Genomic DNA, 18,915 nt, shown 5'->3' with positions numbered 1-18,915 from the left:
CCACTGTAACGAAAACATGCACATACTCAATTCGACTTTCTACCACTAGAAGTCCACAAGCACGCAAAGGTCACGGCGACTCATACGTCAGCACTTCTTGTACTGCAGCAGTAGAATTCGGACTTCCAGTGAACCTTAACATGTTCAGGATTCACTGCCTTTTAATTTGCCCTTTCGGTGAGTTCCTGGTCACATGCAACGTTTGAAAATTATGCAAAACGTACTTTTTATTGAAAATGTATTTTTCAGAGTACTATCTAATACCTTAAGAGGCGTGTGTATTCTGCAAACCGGCAATATATATATATTTTTTGAAATCGGTGAAGCAGAAGTCCAAACCGGTCATATCTCTGACATGATTATTTCTGTTTTCCACAGTTTTCCATGCCTGTGGTGAAGTGCTTCGCTTCCTCTCGCCCGGGGACAATGTTACACTGCCCTGTAATTGTTCTGAAAGCTTCGCTTGTCAAGTACAGCACCTCCGCTGGATCCGGTTAACACCGAACCGATCGATGGAAATTATTAATACTGGCGATAAAACAAATAATTCCCGGTTCTGCGTAAGACAAAAAGTCATGGAAATAACTAAGATGAAATCGGAGGATTCTGGTCGGTATTACTGTGTAGAGCACAGCTATAGCTACCTGAGCTTTATGGATAACGGAACCGTCCTGCAAGTCGGGGGTAAGTAAGAAATCACGACAGTACCACAACAGTGCCTTAAAAATGTATTTAGCATGAAAAATAATCGAGATTCGGAGTTTGGGGACGGTGTGGGTGACGGAGAGTGTGCCGTACAAATAATGGAAAATAATGTGAATATCACACTAGAACAACATCATAATATACAAAACGCAGGGAAAACACATATAAATGAAATCGATCGGGTTTTAGGAGGTTGTGTCTTTTTGTCTGTTCTATATGATACCGACCATCATTGGTCTATCATGAACATAACGAAAAGGTTAAAAAAAAAGGAGAATAAAGAGCTAGCCTATAAGCTGGAGAATCGATATAAGCCGTAGAACGTGTAAAAATGAAAGATTAGTTTTTATAGAAATATGTATCCAAGTGCTGCATATTGGATAGGGTGCAATTCATATTGCCAGAATACTGCCAGGAATCCTGGATCGAGCAAATTTAATTTATGCGAAACTAAAACGTGATCGTATGGATGCTTATGAATATTTAGATTGTGCCATAAAAAACCTACAGAAAAAAATCAGATACGTCTAGAGGTATAAATGTCCATGTGAGGAAAAATGCAAGCGGGATTATTAACTTTAGTTGCTATAAAAATGAATTTGAAAATATCGCCAATGAACACAGCGATAAAAGCCACGTAAAAAGAAGGAGAATGAGATTTACTATGGCGCATAGTCACCCAGTAAAGAGAGGAAATTAAACTGCAAAAATTTCCAAAAAAAATAACTGAAAATACGATTTTAAAAAACATAATAACATAATAAACATAATTAAAAAATAAAGATGCGGTGAGCACAAATATGCAAAAATAGCACAGCATTTGAGTCAATCTGACCCCTTTAACTAAAAGGAACCTGTGGTTGTTTTATTTTTTATACAAAACATGATATCAGATTTTTTATATCTATTTTATATCCAAATTTAAATGTAAATTAGGAAAATGTAACTTAACCTAATCAAATCCAAAGGGAAACACATTTTCCAGCATTGCTGTTTTGTGGGGAGCAGTCCAGTAATAGTCATAACAGAATAACTAGTAATTTGATAGCAGCTAATGTAATTCAGAGAACTGCATGTCTAAGATAAAACGATAAAATCCACAATATAAATGTAAGAATCTCTAAGGGTGGGAATTTATAAAGGTACAGCTAGATAAAAATCGAAATAAATGTCATGAAATATCAAGAAATGCCACAATGAAGATTATTTCTTTCTTCATTCGTATTGTTTTTCAGATGTTTGGACAAACGAAAGTAAGTTATTGGTTATGAAGGATGAATCCGGAAATCGAACCGAAAATAGGAGCAGGTTACAGTGTGTAGCGACCGGCCTGGTTTCCCCCTGGGTCAGCGTCACCTGGCATTTCTCTGGGATGCATGGAGAAGGCGACTTCTTAGGCCAGACATGGTCATTTATGGAACCTTCTGGAAAGTGAGTCTTACTGACGTATTAAACTTCATTTATTCAGTAGCTAAATCTGCAAGCTCCATTTAGCAAATAGGAATCCGCCTTTGTAACTCAGCTAACATAATTTATGCGCTCGAGTTCGTTAATCATGCATGAATCTTGCAATATTATTTGAAAATATTTAATATGCAAAATAGTTCTAGGAAAAAAACTAAAAAGAAATAAATGTAAACTGAAATTCGTTCTCTTAGCCTTAAGAAAAGGTACTTAAATCACTTTGTTAAAATATACAGCTGTATAAATGTGCAAAATTGTTAGTAACTGGATAAAATACTTTTTTTTTCATCTAGCATTAAATAATTTCACAATTGAATTTGCTTTTTATTATTCATGTATTTTATATACTAATTTTAGAAATTACCATATTATTACAGCTGAAGATCATTCAACACCTTAGAATAAAGGTGTTCCAAAAAACTAGAAAAGTAAATGTTAATTCGCAGTTATTTCATACATTACTTGATATGCCACCAAAGTATTTGGATCCCAAGTAATTCTGTGAATTAACATTCCTTAACTGACCACCTAGCAAGTATGAAGTTATCACATACAGCCACACTGACTTCATCATTAGTTTCTGGTGAGCTACAGCAATCCATGATACATCTTGCATTAACTCATGCATTAAATCCTCATGAGTCATGAATTAGTTAAGCATTACTTAGGTTTGTGATTAACACCCTTATTAAAAAGGCAGTGAATGTTTCCTCCAAACAACTTTAAATAGGATTCACACCAAGTGCTGATTTGTGTCCATGTCATTTTTGCAGATACTGTGTCATTAGTGAACCAGTTATACCACCTTGGCTTTTGGAGCAGCTCAGTGAAGATGGTGTCCCGCTGAATGGCGATGTGCAGGATGAGATGGGGGCCTGGTGGTGTGAACTCCAAACTGGAAAGAACAGCAGTGTGAAGAGCCAGGTCTTTGGCCACCAGACACACTCAGGTGAACACGTGTGTGCTTACTACAACGCTCCTGAATGCAGCACATTTTCTGGCAGATTATTCAATTAACTTAAACGAGTAACAATCTGATGAAATTTGGTCAAGCCTATAACCTTCTGGTCACAGACGCAGGTCTTTAGCTGTTTAACAGTAACCCTTAGCATTCACAGTTTGACTAATGCCTTGTCCACACGTACACGGGTATTTTTTAAAACGGTGTTTTTCCTCCTCCCTTTTTAAAAAAATCCCCGTCCACACAAACATTGTCTTCTAAAATATTTCCGTCCACATGAAACCGCTAAAATGCGCTGTCAAGAGTATGCCAAACCAACAGGCGGCATTATAACTCTAACCGTACTGCCACGTTAGCCAATCAGAAGCCTAATTGCCAGTCCTGTTAAGTTGAAAACCATGGAGCACATTACGACGCCTGTGTTGATCAATATAATGCGAAAGTGACTCAACATTTATCTGTACACATGTAAGAAGTTCTGACAGCAAGGTCAGCACAAGCACTATTTCGGCTAAGTCCGCCATTGCTCAAACTCACCTAATGTATAAGAACATAAGTATACAGCAAACAGCGCTCTGATGTTAAACGAAGTGGACAACGGTGCACAATCTGACGTTTCGAGCCAAAAACACTGTTTTCCCTGTCTACATGTCGATGCTGAAAACAGAGTTTCTTAAAATCTTCACCCTTAGTGGAGTTTTGCAAAATCTCCGTTTCCAGTGACCTAAGACGCCGTGTATGTGTGGACAAAAGCCCAAGACGTATAGAAAAAGGTACGTTTTAAAAAATACCCGTGTACGTGTGGACAAGGCATAAGTGTCACAGGGTGGATTACCCACTCCTTTTGAACTGTCTTGGCCTTGGCTATTCAGAGTGCCCTTAATTAGTGCATTCCGTATAAAAAGGGCAGTTTGACGCCACTTGAGCATGTGCTTGGTGCTGGAGTGACTGCTTCCACCTGTCTGGCAAGCTGTTTCTTTTTGGTACCTGGGGCTCGGTTTTGATGTTTATGTTTTGGTTTGTTTTGGTGCTGGATGGGTGGCCACATACTCCACCTTGTTACCAGTGCCCCCCCCCCCCCCCCACTTGTTGCTGGATTTTTGGCTGTTGTCGAGGGATCTAAAATTCAAGACAAGCTGCTGCCGCTTTTGCTTCTGCACATTCTTACCTCCATGTTTACTGTTGTTGATTTTCTTTTTGATTTATTTTTTATTGTTTAATGGTATCAGTATTGAAACTTTTAACCGTGTCCGTGATTTGCAAAGTTCTACTGGAATTTGATTTGTTTTAACTCATGTCCCAAGTAGTTAAGCCTGACTGAAGCCCTGTGCTCAATTTTATCTTTTATCTTTATCACTGCCAGTTGCCTGTTAGCTGGGCTGTGAGTTTGACGAGGGAAGGATAGACGCCATTCAATTGTAGCGCAGTGTCCTTTTTTAAGTGCCTGCTAAATTTTCTTTTTTTTGGTGTGCAAGCAAAGCACATGCATGGCCTTTTGGTTAATGTATCTCCCTACTGGTCAGATCCCGCTCGTTAACCTTCTTTCCCATCTCCCTACTGGTCAGATCCCATGCGTTAACCCTCTTTTGCTGGTGTTTGAATCAATGCGAGCCGTTAAAGGCTGGTCCCTAGAGGGGCTAAATTTCTTGTTCTATATAATTGTTGTCTTCATTTATAGTATCATTTTGTATTAATAAATTATATTTGGCACCTGGTTACACGACTCTGCCTGCCTTGGTAAACAAACCTGTGTGACCTATCGGTTACTTTAATAGTGGGTTAATTTCCCCGGGTGGAAGTTCCTGGGTAGTTCCTGGAAGTTGCACCTGCATAATCTTGTCCCCCCCACACACCACACAAGCATTTCAGAGTGTGTTCTAATAATATTGTTTATGGGTTTCAGAGTGGTGCATTCCGGTCATCTCCACTGTGTTGGCACTGTGCATTTTGTTTTTGTCCCTTGCAAGCATTACCTGCTTTAACCTCCTCCATCGGTCACCAGGTAAGCTGCACTGTCATGTGCCCCCCCCATAAAGGGCTGCTTGGCAAAGCTGCACTCCCACCCCCCTGAAAGCCAGTTAGACTGTTTTTTCTTCATTGTGAGGCGGTTCTTGTTAAGGTGCATACAGAAGCAACAAGCAAACATAAACTCACTGGGTAATAATATGAAACTGAATCATAGATTTGTCGGAATAGATTTTTACATGTTTGCAATATTTTTTTAATATATTAATGTTTTTACAATATTTATACATGATTTCTAAGTTTTTTTATATATAAATACAAGTAGAATACAGAAAGACATTGTCAATAATAATAATAATTAACTTGTGTTACAGATTCAGTCCCTCCGGAAACATTGCCGTCACCTTCACATGATTCAGTGAGTATTTCGTTTTTTTCTTGTAGTGTTTTAACTTCTATTGCTGTGTTCATAACAACAATTGATATGAACTGCTTACAGAGAGATGTCTACACTGACGTCACCTACACTCATCTGGATTTTAAGAAAGCATCGCAAAATGGGAGAAGACATGCAGAAAAGGGACGGAGTAGTAAAGAGGACAGATTGGTGTACAGTGAAGTCAGATATAATTGTTAATTTTAAAATAAACACGCGAATACTGCCAATGCAAATATAAACAGAGAAATGTTTCCTAAATTAAAGATTGTTTCATTTCAATAAATATGTATATTTTATAGCAACGAATATAAATTATAAATGTAACTGTCTCAAGAGGAATGTACATGTGATTGATGTGTGTCTGTCTATTGAATAAAAAATACATTTATCGCTGCATGGCTGTCCTAAACTGTGTGATTTGTCCATATGTAATACTGTATTTTGTTCCGAAAATACATATACATTGTATTATAAGACCCATGGAAAGTATGTTAGTCACTATAAATACTCTTAACAAATATTGTGATATACTAAAAATGTATCCAAAATCGCACTGTTGTATACAATTGGCCTTCTTTACAAAAACTAAGCATGACCGCTTATTTCTGCCGTACCGCATTAAAACTCAATACAACGCCACCCGCTTGTAAACCGCCGACACGCCTGCTCAGGTTAGCTGGTTACTTTAGGCACGCGGGCTCCGCCTACCCTTCATATAGTGCGTCACACGCGCTCGCAGCGTGTGCTTCGTTTCCGTTAACGGGGGCGCGCTCGTCGCCGAGGAAGACGACGTGAGAGCGTGAACGCGCGAAGGTGGGGAAGCTCGACAGCAGCTTATTCTAACCCAGGGACCGAGAGAGAAACGTCAGCACGGATTTCCTTTGGGATAAAAGAACAGGCCTCGCCGCTAAAACGGTAAAATAGCACAAAAGCGCCCGGCTGTCGCGTTTCTTTAGGCGGCTGACGCTCTCACGGGCGAGGCCGCGTCGGGGCCGTGTGCATCCTTTTTTTCCGAGCTGCTGCTAGCTGTATCGCGGCCGGTGCCCCCCCGCCTCGGCCCGGCCGCAGCTGGCGGACTCGCCCCCGGAGCCGTTTCTCAGCTCGCCAGCCAGTAAGATGGCGGTCGCTGGGGTGCGCAGCGCCGTTTGGATGTCGGGTATAAAATGGCGGTCGTGAGATTTTCGACTGTCACCCATTAAGCCGAGAATGTGCTGCATTTCCTCGCCGATATTCGCCCGGCATTGCGTATACATTTAGCTGATATTTCCTGCCTTTTGTCGCTGTCTGGCAGCAGTTTTAGTGGTTGATGCGCGCATGTAGTCGGGGCTCCCTAGGGCGCTGTTTCATTTGGATTCTGCGGAAAAGGAGCTGCCGTCCAGTCCGGCCCTGACCCACTCTTCCCTCCACACCATCCGACAGCCGTTCTGGCAGGCTGGGCCGCCGACAGTCCGGAGCTTCGGGCCCGCGGCCTCTGGGCAGTAAAATCTCATCAATAATGACGTTAACCGCCAGTGACCCCGGCAGAAACGGGCAGAAGCTCGGGACTTTGTACCGCCAACTGTAATATTAAAGTATAACTTCGATTCAGACAGTTTTAAGACGATTAGCCGGTTCGGATAGCGTCTGGCTGCCATCCAGCGGATGGTTTAACCGCCCCAAAGCGATGTCGGCCAGCTAACGCTGTGCATTTTTTCGCAGCATCCCCACCATAGTGAATTTTTACAGGATTCAGGTTGTGTGAAGGTGTGCATTTGCTGCGGGTTCGTGGAGATTAGGCGGCATCAGGGATTTTTTTTTAATCTTTGTCTTAAGTTTAAAACGCACGTCTTATGATGGACGATTACGTTACATATTATCCTGTAAGACAAGTATGTACACAATTTAGGAAATGTATTGTGCGTATATATATATATATATATATATAAATATTATTTTTGATTTTTATGTTTAGTGTAACTTGCTAGTCAGGATATGTAATTTGGCAGAAAATAACGTTCGTTAATTGTCCCTTCTCTGTATTTTGGGGCTTTGCATTTCAAGTAGTTGTACTGTGTTACTCTGAAATCCTCTGGACTGCTGTAAGACTGTCTGGTGGGCTGTGGGTAGTGAACAGGTGTGAAAGGTGGATGGTAACACGCCCCCCCCCGCCCCCCAATACCACATGCACACACACGCACACACACACACACGACCAACTTCCACACAACCCCCCCCCCCCCCTCACCTTTGTCTTGTGGTCTCTGTTGTGTGTGCTTTAACCACCTGGTCTTTCCCCTCGTAACACACTCATATTAATTCCCAACGTCAGGACAAACATTTTACACATGTTTGTGTTTGTTTATTATCATTGTATGATTTTGGGTTTTTAGGCATGTGTTGGCTTTGGTGTGTGGTTGACTGACTCTAGGCCAGATTGTTTTCCTGTATTCATATAGTTTTGCTAGTTTCTTTTAAAGTGCTTGTAGGTTGCATTTTTAATGTTATGAAATATGTCCTGCACCAAAGGCCTCAACCACTCCGCCCTCTGATGGCTCTGCCCCCTTCTCCTTGTTACCCCGGCTCAGATGCCTCACTCACGGCGGTACCCATCCTCGGAGCGGGCCAGTCGGAGCAGCTACCAGGACCGGTACCGGGCCCGCAGGCACCGTCGGAGGCGTACCCCTTCCCCGTCGTCCAGCAGTGAGCGGGAACGGGACCGGCGAGGCGGAGGCCACCGGCACGAGGGCAGCTACCTGCGCTCCAGGAGGTGTGTCAACCGGCTCCAGCCGTGAGAAGCGCGGTGCGCCGTGGCGGCCCACTTCTGACGTGCGTCCCCTTCCCCCGAAGCTATGAGAGCCGCTCGTCGGACCGCAGGATGTACGAGCGGCGCTACTGCGAGGGCTATCGGCGTCTCGCCTACAGCCGCGAGCGGGAGCGCCAGCGAGGGGCCGCCGCCGCCGACAGCTTCTACACGCATGCCGACTTCGCCCCGCGCCCCTACGACTTCCGGCGCGACCGCGAGAGGGAGCGTAACCGGGAGCGCGAGGACTCGTACGGCCCGAAGGGTAGCAGGCGTAAGCACAAACGAAGGAGGCGTAGAACCAGGTCCTATAGCGCGTCCTCATCGGTGAGTACGGACCCTCCCTTGTGTGTGTATCTCCCCCCCCCCACCCCGTGTCTCCTTGTCAGTTCCCCTCTCCTCCCCACCCCCCCCAGGGCCTCTCCCTCTAACATTCTCTTATCCTCAGCTCCCGGACTTGGTAAGTAGGCAAAACTTTTACCTAATGATATTAGTGAAGTCCTTTTAACTGCTGTGGCGGACAGTTCCTTTGAAATCTCAAGGGCAGCCGTCATGGTTACCGCTCGCCTGCCCGGACACCAGTCGTTCTATAGCGCCACCTAGCATTGGCCCCGTTTCAGGGCAGCGGCACATATCGCGCTGGCTGCAGCTCGGCCTGCGCTGTACGATGGGGGTGGTTGACATCACACATGTCGGAGGAGGTGTGTGCTCAGTCCCGCCCCTCATTAGCTCACAAGATTAAGGGGGAAGTATGGTGCTAATTAATGTAAATTCAGGGCATGGTTACTCATTCCAGATTGGACCTGGAAGAAAAATTTCGAAATAATTTAGATTCTTAACTTTCTTCATTTTAAAAACGTTGCCTTATTCTCTGTATGGGTACCGCTTTGAAGGTATTGTCAGCCTGACATGAAGTCGTCTGCCCACCTTGGTGAATTCATTTTACCTTTTGAACCTGTTTAGGAATGGCCTCAGCTCCGGCCTCCTCTTAAGCGTTAAATTAGCTATGATTTGTCTTTCACTCATTTGTTACCACAAATGACTGGTATTGACAGTACTGTATAATTTACATCTAGGGCTTGGAAACTTTTCTTCTGATTGTTATGTAATTAAATACAGCAAGTTTAAGTGCGTTGCAGAATCATTTAATGGTTTGTCCATTCTTTGAAGATAAAGTTCTTTGGTGTTTATGTATTTGTTTTTAAAAAAAAACGAAACTCCCTGCGGTGAAGTTGTTGGTGTGGTGAAGTTGTTGATGTGGTAATGCTCAGATGCTGTTTTTAGCTCCTAGCTGTGATTCTACTTACTGTGTCTATTAAATCTTCTAAATAAGTCACAATCTATGCATGTCTGCAGATTGATGCTCCTTGTGCAGGATATCCAAATGTTGACATGTTAACTCTTTATGTATGGGTTGTTTATTTGGCTTTAATGTCGTACGTGATCTGTGATCTGTGGCCTGTAAACTTTAAACTTTGCCAGTGGGGGGCACTGGTGACGGGGCTCAGGCCTCCCGACAGCCGCTCAGGTGTAGATCGGGGACGTTAACGCCAGGAGTCCGACTGGGCAGCCTGAATTCCAGCCAGGGGCTGAAATGAAAAAGCGCCCTGATGACGGTGTGTTTGCGGGCACAGCTGAGGTTCAGTGGGGCTTCTTTCTGTTTTCGGAAGGTGTTCCGCACAGGACAGCTGGGCGCCTTCATGTGGCTGCAGACTCTGGGTTTGCCAGCCCTCAATTTTAAAGTCCAGCCTAATATTATGCGATAAGGGGCAGGCTTGCTTTACCGTGTCCCGTTTTGTGTGTCACAGGTGCCTTCCCCATTAAATAATTATGGCCTTAATGATCAATTTTTGTAGCTTCCCAACCCCCCCCCCCCCGATTCGGGTCTCTGCAGATCATACCTAGATCGGGGATCATACCGGGGGGGCGCTGAAAGTGGGGCAGAGTGGTAGCGGGGAGGGGTGAGGTTCATGGAGCCTGGTCAGAGAAACCGGACCCCAGCCAGTCCGTTCTTGAAATTTTGATTGGCGACCTGGCTTTTCCCAGGAGGGTCAGTTTATTAATAGTCTTTCTCAGGGCTCCCCCCGGCTTGCTCCAGCTCCCGCGTGCTCCCTTCGCCTCCCCATAGCGCTCCCTAAATGCCTCCTCGCCCGTGCAGCCTGCCTGCCTTCTCTCGCTCCCCTGCTCTTGTGCTCTGCCTCAGAGCCCTGGGCAGAGTAGGGCTGTGTTCCATCTGCTATTCCTGCCTGAGCTGCTTCTGTTTGTGCCTGTCTGTGAGTACCTGCCACCTCGGCATGCCGTGCTCCACTCCGCCTGTCTCGAGTGCGTCCCTCCCCCGTCGGTCTCCCGTCACGGCCCCCCTCCTTGGCTGTGTCTCTGCAGCGTCCCGGGTAACTCCACAACCCATTTTATAAGGATCCCGTCCATTAACACTCGCCCATTAATCTGTGTTTATTTTGGTAGCGATCTGAAAGCGGGGTAACTGGACTGTAGCCGTCCCACAGGGGAGACTTGATCTGGGAGGACACGGGGCCTTGTGCAAGTCGTATTTTTACAGTACTGTCAATCCAGTGAGGTGGGAGCGTAAGGTGATATGCGAGCACACCAACCCGGTCTCTGTGCCGTCCTCTGTCCGCCCGGCCGATAGGGGGCGCCGCCGCTGTCCTTCTGCCTTCTGTGTGCATGACTGACTCTCTCTAGTCGCCCTGACACGCCTCTGACCGGTTGGGGCACGCTGAGGTCGTGGTGTCCTCTTCTGACACCTATGACCTTGCCTTGGTGTTTGGTGGGGGGGGGAGGGGGGGGCTCTGATGCTAAGTATTCTCCTGAAAATACTGATTTTTTATTTTTTTTTTTGCCTCGGGACTTTTGAGTGTGTTTTCTACTTTTAATCAATTTCGTATTGTTCCAGTAAATGCGCTCATTATTCATGTAACTGTCCATAACTTTGTACCCTTTTTTTATTGGGACAATATATGAATCATTAAAACGGGGGGCGGGGAGACAGGTGAGAGCAATGTGATATTTGACTTGTTCCCTTGCACTATATCCCTATCGTTATATATTCCTCACGTGGTGTCATATGAATCACCCAATGGCCGCCCATTCTACCTACATCATCAACTACTACACCACCTCCTCCTCCTCTACCTCCACCTGCGACCGTAACGCCACCTCCACCGCCGTGGCAAATGGCCGGCCCCCTCCCCCCCGGCTCGTGTCGTCCCCGAATGAACCCTGGCGGCCCACAGAGGAGCAACAGCCGGACGCGGGCGTTGAGTGTGAGGGACGACGAGGAAGGGCACCTGGTCTATCGGAGTGGGGACGTCCTGCAAGAGAGATGTACTCACAGCCACTACTATCGTAACCCTTCTCCATCTCGGTGTATCTGTAGAGCATTCAGAGACAGGGAGGGAGCTGCCTGAGAGTCACGTTAGGGTGTGTCTGCCCCCTGCTGGTCGGGCATGGATACATATCTATTTGCCTCAGTATCCACATAGATATGTATGCATATAATGTACTGCTATGTGAAACTGGGGTAAAAACACGCCTTAAGGTTGTCAGGCTAGAGGTCACTCATTTTCCCCTGCCTGTGTCTCCTGATTTGAATCCCAGATGTCTCTAGGATGCTGTTTTTAATTAAGCATAAAGATCCAGCCCTGACAGATCTCCATACAGTTCCTCCACACTTAAGGCCATGCTGTGATTTTTTTCCGCCCCATTGTAGCTGTGAAACAGCCTGATATGAGCTGCTCCTCCCTTTAACTAGATGGGTCTGTGCTCGGGTAGATCCTGGACCAGGATCATTCTCAGCCAGCATGCTCCTGTCTGCCTCCACAGCACCTGAGCACTGGGCTCTGTTAACGAGGGGGAGCACAGTCCTATTAACTGAGATCCACCTGCCTTTCCTTCTCCTCCATACCGCCCCCACCCGCTCAGCCTCCTTCCCGCAGCATAGAGACCACGTTAAGGTGTCCGCGAGGACCCGCTAGCTTTAGCGAAGTTGACTTGTCTTTAATTTTGTTGTCTGAGGTTGTTTTGAAATACTGTAATTTTTAACCAGAAGACCTGCTGGTCAAGCAGGATGCAGAGAAATAACCACACGCTGCTTGACTGTTAGTGGCGGTTACGTTGGAACTGTGTCGCTGCTGGAGGGGGGGGGTTTCGCAGAATGACACCCCTAGCGGTGTGTGTGTAGGCTGGGGGTTGGGCTGCTTAGCTGTGTCGCTGTTGTATCTCTCACTCATGGCTGTAGCAGGCCCACCTCAGAGTGGGGGGGCCTTATGGTGTTTCTCATTGTCTCTTCCTCATAGCTACTCGTCCCTGACCCCACTGATGGCGTTTGTTCTGTGTTCTCCCCCCCCCCCCCCTTTCTCCTGCCCTCTGTCCCTGTCCCGTAGATGAGATCGTCAACACTTTGGGGGAGGGAACTTTCGGCCGGGTGGTGCAGTGCATAGACCATCACAGGTGGGTGTGCAAAGATGAGCATGTTGGAGCCACAGTTTATCCCCCCCCCCCCATACAAAGAGGTTAACGGGCTGGCCTTTTAGGGGCGGAACTCGAGTTGCCCTGAAGATCATCAAGAACGTGGAGAAGTATAAGGAGGCAGCTCGGCTGGAGATCAACGTGCTGGAGCGCATCAATGAGAAGGACCCCGAGAACAAACAGTGAGTGTGGGGTGGCATCTCTGTGGGCACTACGGGGCCTGTAAAGGGCGTGTGGGGTGGCATCTCTGTGGGCACTACGGGGCCTGTAAAGGGCGTGTGGGGTGGCATCTCTGTGGGCACTACGGGGCCTGTAAAGGGCGTGTGGGGTGGCATCTCTACGGGGCCTGTAAAGGGCGTGTGGGGTGGCATCTCTACGGGGCCTGTAAAGGGCAGCTTCTAAGGGGACACTTACCGTCTTACGTGGTTAATCTGCATGTGTGTTTGAAAAATAACAGGATTCAGGCTGTAGTGGAACATCATTATACCGGCGCTCTGTATGAATATTTAAACCTTTGTTAAAGTGCTTTTGTTAAGCTGGGCCTCTGTCTCACTCCAGCCTCAGGCTAAAACATTATCACTTTACAAAATGGGTTTTTAATATTTAATGTCATTTTTTCAGGTGATATTTTAATGATTAATAAAACCCATAATTTCTTCCTAATTCCAGCTCTAACAAATCATTCCTTGATAAGTTTCAAAGGCGTATTTGTGTATGGTCTCTGGCCTTTAAGTCAGTCACTGATCATTCCTGAGCATGTGGGAAGGTCCCGGCCCTCCAGTCAACACTGGGCCCAAGTGCCCTCAGCTTTAGCTTTTTTTTTTGGCTACGTAGCCAATCAGCTGCTCTTTTAATTACTGTAGGAATTGTGTGAGTCGTACAGAACAGTGGAGTTCCTGAAATCAGTATGAATGATAGTTTAATCAGTAGCTGTTTTTTTTTCTTCTTAAGCATCTGTGTACCCTCTCATATGTCAGTTGAACTGAGCATGTACATGTGTTTGGACAGTCATGCACACCAAAGTTCAAGCAAGTTGAAAATATCACTGTTATGGTTCAACTTACTGGACTTGCCCTGCTCTTAATTATTGAAGCGATTCATGTTGGGGGAGGTTGTGCCCTTTGTGGGCAGATGAATAGCCAGGAGTGTTACGTGCCTGTTTAATGTGGCTGGTATGGACGTGACGGGAAGCATTCTTCTTTAGGGCTGGACCTGACAATAGACTCGTCTCAGCAGCTGACTGTCATGTCGTATTAGTGCTGTGTTTGAGCCAGATGTTCAAAGGTACGGTGGAGCTCATGTTATTTATATTTGTTCATTTAGTAGCTGCTTTAATCCAAAGTGACGTCCATGTAGAGGAAGCAGGGTCAGCTGGTCCCTGAAGTAACTGGGGGTTAAGGGCGAGGGCCTGTGTTAAGGGCGAGGGCCTGTGTTAAGGGCGAGGGCCTGTGTTAAGGGCGAGGGCCTGTGTTAAGGGCTTGACTCAAGGCTGAAACCAGTCTGACCACCATAGGATTTGCACTGGCTACTTTTATGATTCCATCCTAACCTGCTGAGGTTTTTTTTATATACTTGTTAAACAGTTTTTATTATTCTATGTATTGATTTACTTTTATGAGGAAATGAAAGGAGAGTTTTAATGGCTTAGGTACCTTATTTTATGGTTTAGCTACCCCAGCTGCTGCTCATGGAGTTTTAATATTCGCTTTGTGTTATTTAAGGAGGCTTCTTCATTTGCTTTTCTGCTTCTTTTGCCAGCCACTGGTTGTATGAGGGAGATTTATGATTAACTCAGGATTAACTCTTAAGATTAAGAAATAATTCTATGGTTTTTGGGTTATTTGCGTCTAGGCAGTAGCCTCACGTAATGGCACACTGTAAATTGTGCTGTGAGTTTGGCATTATGCGTAGATATAAGGCATGTTTTTGGCTGAATAGATTTGGCTTGTCTATATTAGCATTTGCTGTGTTTATAGTCCTTGACAATAGTGTCCAACTGGGTGTTCTGCGCCACTTTAGTTGCTTTTCTTTATGAAACAGTGTCTTGAGTGACGGACAGGCTGCATCAGGGTCTTACGGGGGGCGGCTGTCTGTCTGTCCTTCCGTCCTGGTCTGACCTGACTCCCCCCCCCTCCCCCCAGCTTGTGTGTGAGGATGTTTGACTGGTTCGACTACCACGGCCATATGTGCATCTCCTTCGAACTGCTGGCGCTCAGCACCTTCGACTTCCTCAAGGAGAACAACTACCTCCCCTACTCCATCGGACAGGTCCGCCACATGGCCTACCAGATCTGCCAGGCCGTCAAGTGTGAGTACAGCCTACCTGGGTGCTGCCTGCTTATTCCGACTCTTTGGGTTCTGTGCTTCAGAAGCTTCTCGTACTGGGGTGCATTTCCCAAAACCATCGTTAGCAATTTGCGTGGTTCGAACTACGTAAGTAAGACGCAGGTGTTTCCCGAAACCATAGTTCGAACGAACGTTCGCAAACACTTGTTAAATTGTGTAGTTCGAACTACAGCTCGCGAGCTGTAGTTAGAAGTGTAGTTCCAGGTAAATATGTAAGTGATGGTGGAAAATGCAGTCTAATAAGGGTATAGTCACCGTGTAAGAAAGAAATGTAATAATCTTTAATACCTAATAAGGATAATTTCCATTTTAGCTCTACGATCACATATAATGTGAAGTTGTCTGAAAATGTAGTTTGAAACGTAATTGTTGTGTGGGTCTCTGGTCATAAGTACGGTAACTGTCTAGTGAGCAATAGGGACAAATCTCAGACTGCAAAGTATTGATTAGCACAGGGGTGGCTAATTTTATCCAGAAAGGGCCGTTAGGCATGCCGCTTTTCGCTGCAACTCCGTGCTTAGAGTAGATCTTAGAGGACTGATGGAGTGAAGAGTTCGCCCAACTGGGTTTGAGCAACTGATCGAAAGGTTATCCCAAAAAAAACCTGCAAACACACCGGCCCTTTCTAGATAAGATTGCCCACCCCTGTAGTAGCATATGCAGTTAGTGTGTATTGCTTGGTAAAGGATGTTGTGTACCCTGTGGTCATTGTACCATATGGTACACTTCGCCATATATAGGGAAAAAAGAGAAATAATAATAAAAAACATTAATAAAATAAAAGGAAAATAATAAAACCCAAAAATAATAAATCATTATCCCTTGTATGTGTACATGTGTGTATTTGTAGCCCTATGCAGACCATTGGGTGTTGTGCAGTCTCTTCATTTCACGCACAACTTAAGAGGGACAACAGTCGCCTTAGAGAAGAGTACAGTGCTTTGATGACGTACTCCTTATTCACTGACAGCTGTCATTTTCATGTTCTCCATGAAGCTTGTCTCCTTGCTCACTCAGAAGCTTCAAGACTGCTTGCTTGACACTCCCCTTGTCATTCTGACTTGGATTGTTGAGCAGATACTGATCACTAGGGGGCACTCTGGGGTTGACACAGTTTCTGTTTGCCCTGCAGTTCTACATGATAACAAACTGACACACACGGACCTGAAGCCAGAGAACATCCTGTTTGTGAATTCGGACTTCACCATGACTTACAACGCGGAGAAGGTGGGTGGCGGCGTCTCGCGGCCTCCTCCGTGGTTGTGTGCCGGTTTCCCTGACATGCTCTTGTCCCTCAGAAACGGGACGAGCGGACGGTGAAGAATACGGGCGTGCGTGTGGTGGACTTCGGCAGTGCCACCTTCGACCACGAGCACCACAGCACCATCGTGTCCACGCGGCACTACCGTGCACCAGAGGTCATTCTGGGTGAGCTGTGTGACCCCGCCCACTCCCGTGTTCTTTAAAGTGGCGTCATCAATCACCCGGGTCCTTGTGCTGCTGTCCTCAGAGCTGGGCTGGAGCCAGCCCTGTGACGTCTGGAGCATCGGCTGCATCCTCTTTGAATATTACCAGGGCTTCACCTTGTTCCAGGTAGGGTGGGGCTTCTCAGCGGGCCCCCTCCCCCGTTTTGAGAGCATGCCAGGGATGTGATAGGAGACCAAAAGGTGTTCCTGCAAGCCACTCTTGGCTGTTCATAGGTTCTGTTTTAGTGTCGGTTTGCCGGAAGGGGGTGGGTTTGCATCCTCTCAGCAGAGATTTTGGGACGGGCTCATGCTCACATCTGCGGCTTCGGTTTGCTGCATGTCCCACCCCCTACTGTGCCACTCTCCAGGGAACATGCCAGATTCCTCATCTAACCCATCCTCCGTCCTTGAGCAAACCTTGAGCCGGTGCGGGTTGGGGCACAGGTGGGGGGGGCATATATATCACTTCTGACTCCTCCTCCCTTTCCTCTCCACCCCCCCTCCTTCCTAGACCCATGACAACAGGGAACACCTGGCCATGATGGAACGGATACAGGGACCGATCCCCTCCAAGATGATCCGCAGGACCAGGTGGGGACTATGAGACCCCCTCCAGCCATGAGACCCCCGCCAGCCATGAGACCCCCTCCCCAGTCACTCACGTTTTTGTCTCCCCACAGGAAACAGAAGTACTTCTACCATGGCCGTCTGGATTGGGACGAGAACTCGTCAGCCGGCAGATATGTGAGGGAGAACTGCAAGCCTCTGCGGGTGAGCCCCCCAGCCCCCTCCCCCCGCCCGGTTATGCCCCTCGGGTTATGGAGCCCCCCATGCCTGACGCTTGTCTCTTCGTTCCCTTCTGGCAGCGGTACCTGCTCTCAGAGGCAGAGGAGCACCACCTCCTGTTCGACCTGATCGAGAGCATGCTGGAGTACGAGCCTTCCAAGCGGCTGACGCTGACCGCCTCCCTTCGTCACCCTTTCTTTGCTCCCCTCCGGGAGACTGGCTCCGGGGGCGACCCAGGGGGCAGCAAGAGCTGGGAGGGCAACCGTGACATCAGCCGGTGATCTGGTCTCCTTTGGGGTCCCCACAGTGATGGGCTTTTGTGGAAAGGGACACGGGTGAATTTTATTGGACTGTTTTTGAGCAGAAGTGACAGAGGTGTATGGGTAACAGGCAGCCACCGCCTCCTCCCCTTCCTCTTCATCACTTCCCCCTTCTCCAAACTCTGGTTCAGCTGACAGGAGGTGATGGACGGACCTGGTACCATCCCAGTCTCTGCTCATGGGGGATTGGTGGTGGATGATGTGTGGGATCATGTGACTGCAGTTTCAGCCAATCAACATCCAACATTCATGCTAAGACTCAGCAAGTGTCTGAGAAGTTTTTTTTAAATCATTTTATGTCTTAATTGGATGGAGTCAGTAGCAGTTATTAGAAATCAAGTGTGTTGACAGAAGCCATGCAGCCCCCCCCCACCACCCCACCCCCCACCAGCTGCCGGCTTTAAGCTGCTTCCCTGGGCGCATCTCCTGCCCCCTGTGACAGCACACTCGATGCCTGTTTGACTGCCGATGAGATGTACGATGTCTCCTTTTGTCAGAGTGATTGACACTCCACACTGCCTGTTGATTGGCTCTCTGCGAGAAGGTACTGCCCTCCTCCGGGACTCCTCTTTGCTTGCTGATGGAATTAAACCTCGAGGGCCGGATATCCGTGGGCTGTGAGCTCTGATCAACACATCTGATTGGATGGCAGATGTACCACAAACTTTCTGTTACAAAGGATCCTATGTCCAGCATCTCAGTAAAGCACATATTGGCTGTACCTCCGTGCAGAGTCACTCGGCGCCTCCCACAGGACATCAACGGTTTACAGTATTTATTCAGAGAAGCTGATGTCATGCTTCTGTTCTTTTTGTATGAAATGAACTGTGTATAAACTGTATATAAGTTACGATTCTATAATAAAAGAGAGCTCCTACAGCGCCTTCTGTGTCGAGCGATTACTGGAGCTGGTGCTGGAGCCCCCAGGTTGCTTCCCGCTGGAGCTCTACCTACCGCTGCCGTTGCACCTCTGACGTTCTGGGTTTACCTTGGCCCCCACCCCCTTATTAATGCCAATTCTATTAGGAGCCCCTCCAGGCCCATTGCTGTATTCCTGGGTGATGGAAATACAGGCATTTTGGGTATTTTGTTCTTGGGTTAAATGCTCTCCACCCTTAAAGGCTGACATTCCCAGCCGCCTTTTATTGCGTCTAATCAGATTTTTGGTTTTAAGTCACTAACGACCTCCTGGCTATCTC

At 46.8% G+C, this 18,915-nt stretch overlaps 1 protein-coding gene and 1 long non-coding RNA gene across 2 annotated transcripts; both read left to right on the top strand.

The window, feature by feature from the left end:
* Window positions 1-45: 45 nt before the first annotated feature.
* LOC111853308 (uncharacterized) lies at window positions 46-5,930 on the top strand. The gene is made up of 7 exons (XR_011993075.1): window positions 46-177; window positions 379-684; window positions 1,941-2,136; window positions 2,943-3,118; window positions 5,034-5,132; window positions 5,470-5,513; window positions 5,595-5,930. It is a non-coding gene; the product is annotated as an uncharacterized lncRNA (long non-coding RNA).
* Window positions 5,931-6,290: 360 nt separating this feature from the next.
* On the top strand, window positions 6,291-18,598 carry clk2b (CDC-like kinase 2b). Its single transcript, XM_023830038.2, has 13 exons — window positions 6,291-6,449; window positions 8,099-8,280; window positions 8,361-8,640; window positions 11,565-11,655; window positions 12,714-12,780; window positions 12,864-12,980; window positions 14,940-15,106; window positions 16,277-16,371; window positions 16,443-16,572; window positions 16,655-16,737; window positions 17,122-17,201; window positions 17,291-17,381; window positions 17,477-18,598. Exons 2-13 carry the CDS (start codon window positions 8,099-8,101, stop codon window positions 17,675-17,677), a joined length of 1,584 nt encoding a protein of 527 aa, XP_023685806.1. The 5' UTR covers window positions 6,291-6,449; the 3' UTR covers window positions 17,678-18,598.
* The last annotated feature ends 317 nt before the right edge of the window (window positions 18,599-18,915 follow it).

Source organism: Paramormyrops kingsleyae, chromosome 9, assembly GCF_048594095.1.
Source record: "Paramormyrops kingsleyae isolate MSU_618 chromosome 9, PKINGS_0.4, whole genome shotgun sequence".
NCBI lineage: Eukaryota > Metazoa > Chordata > Actinopteri > Osteoglossiformes > Mormyridae > Paramormyrops > Paramormyrops kingsleyae.
This window is presented reverse-complemented; position numbering and strand designations above follow the sequence as displayed.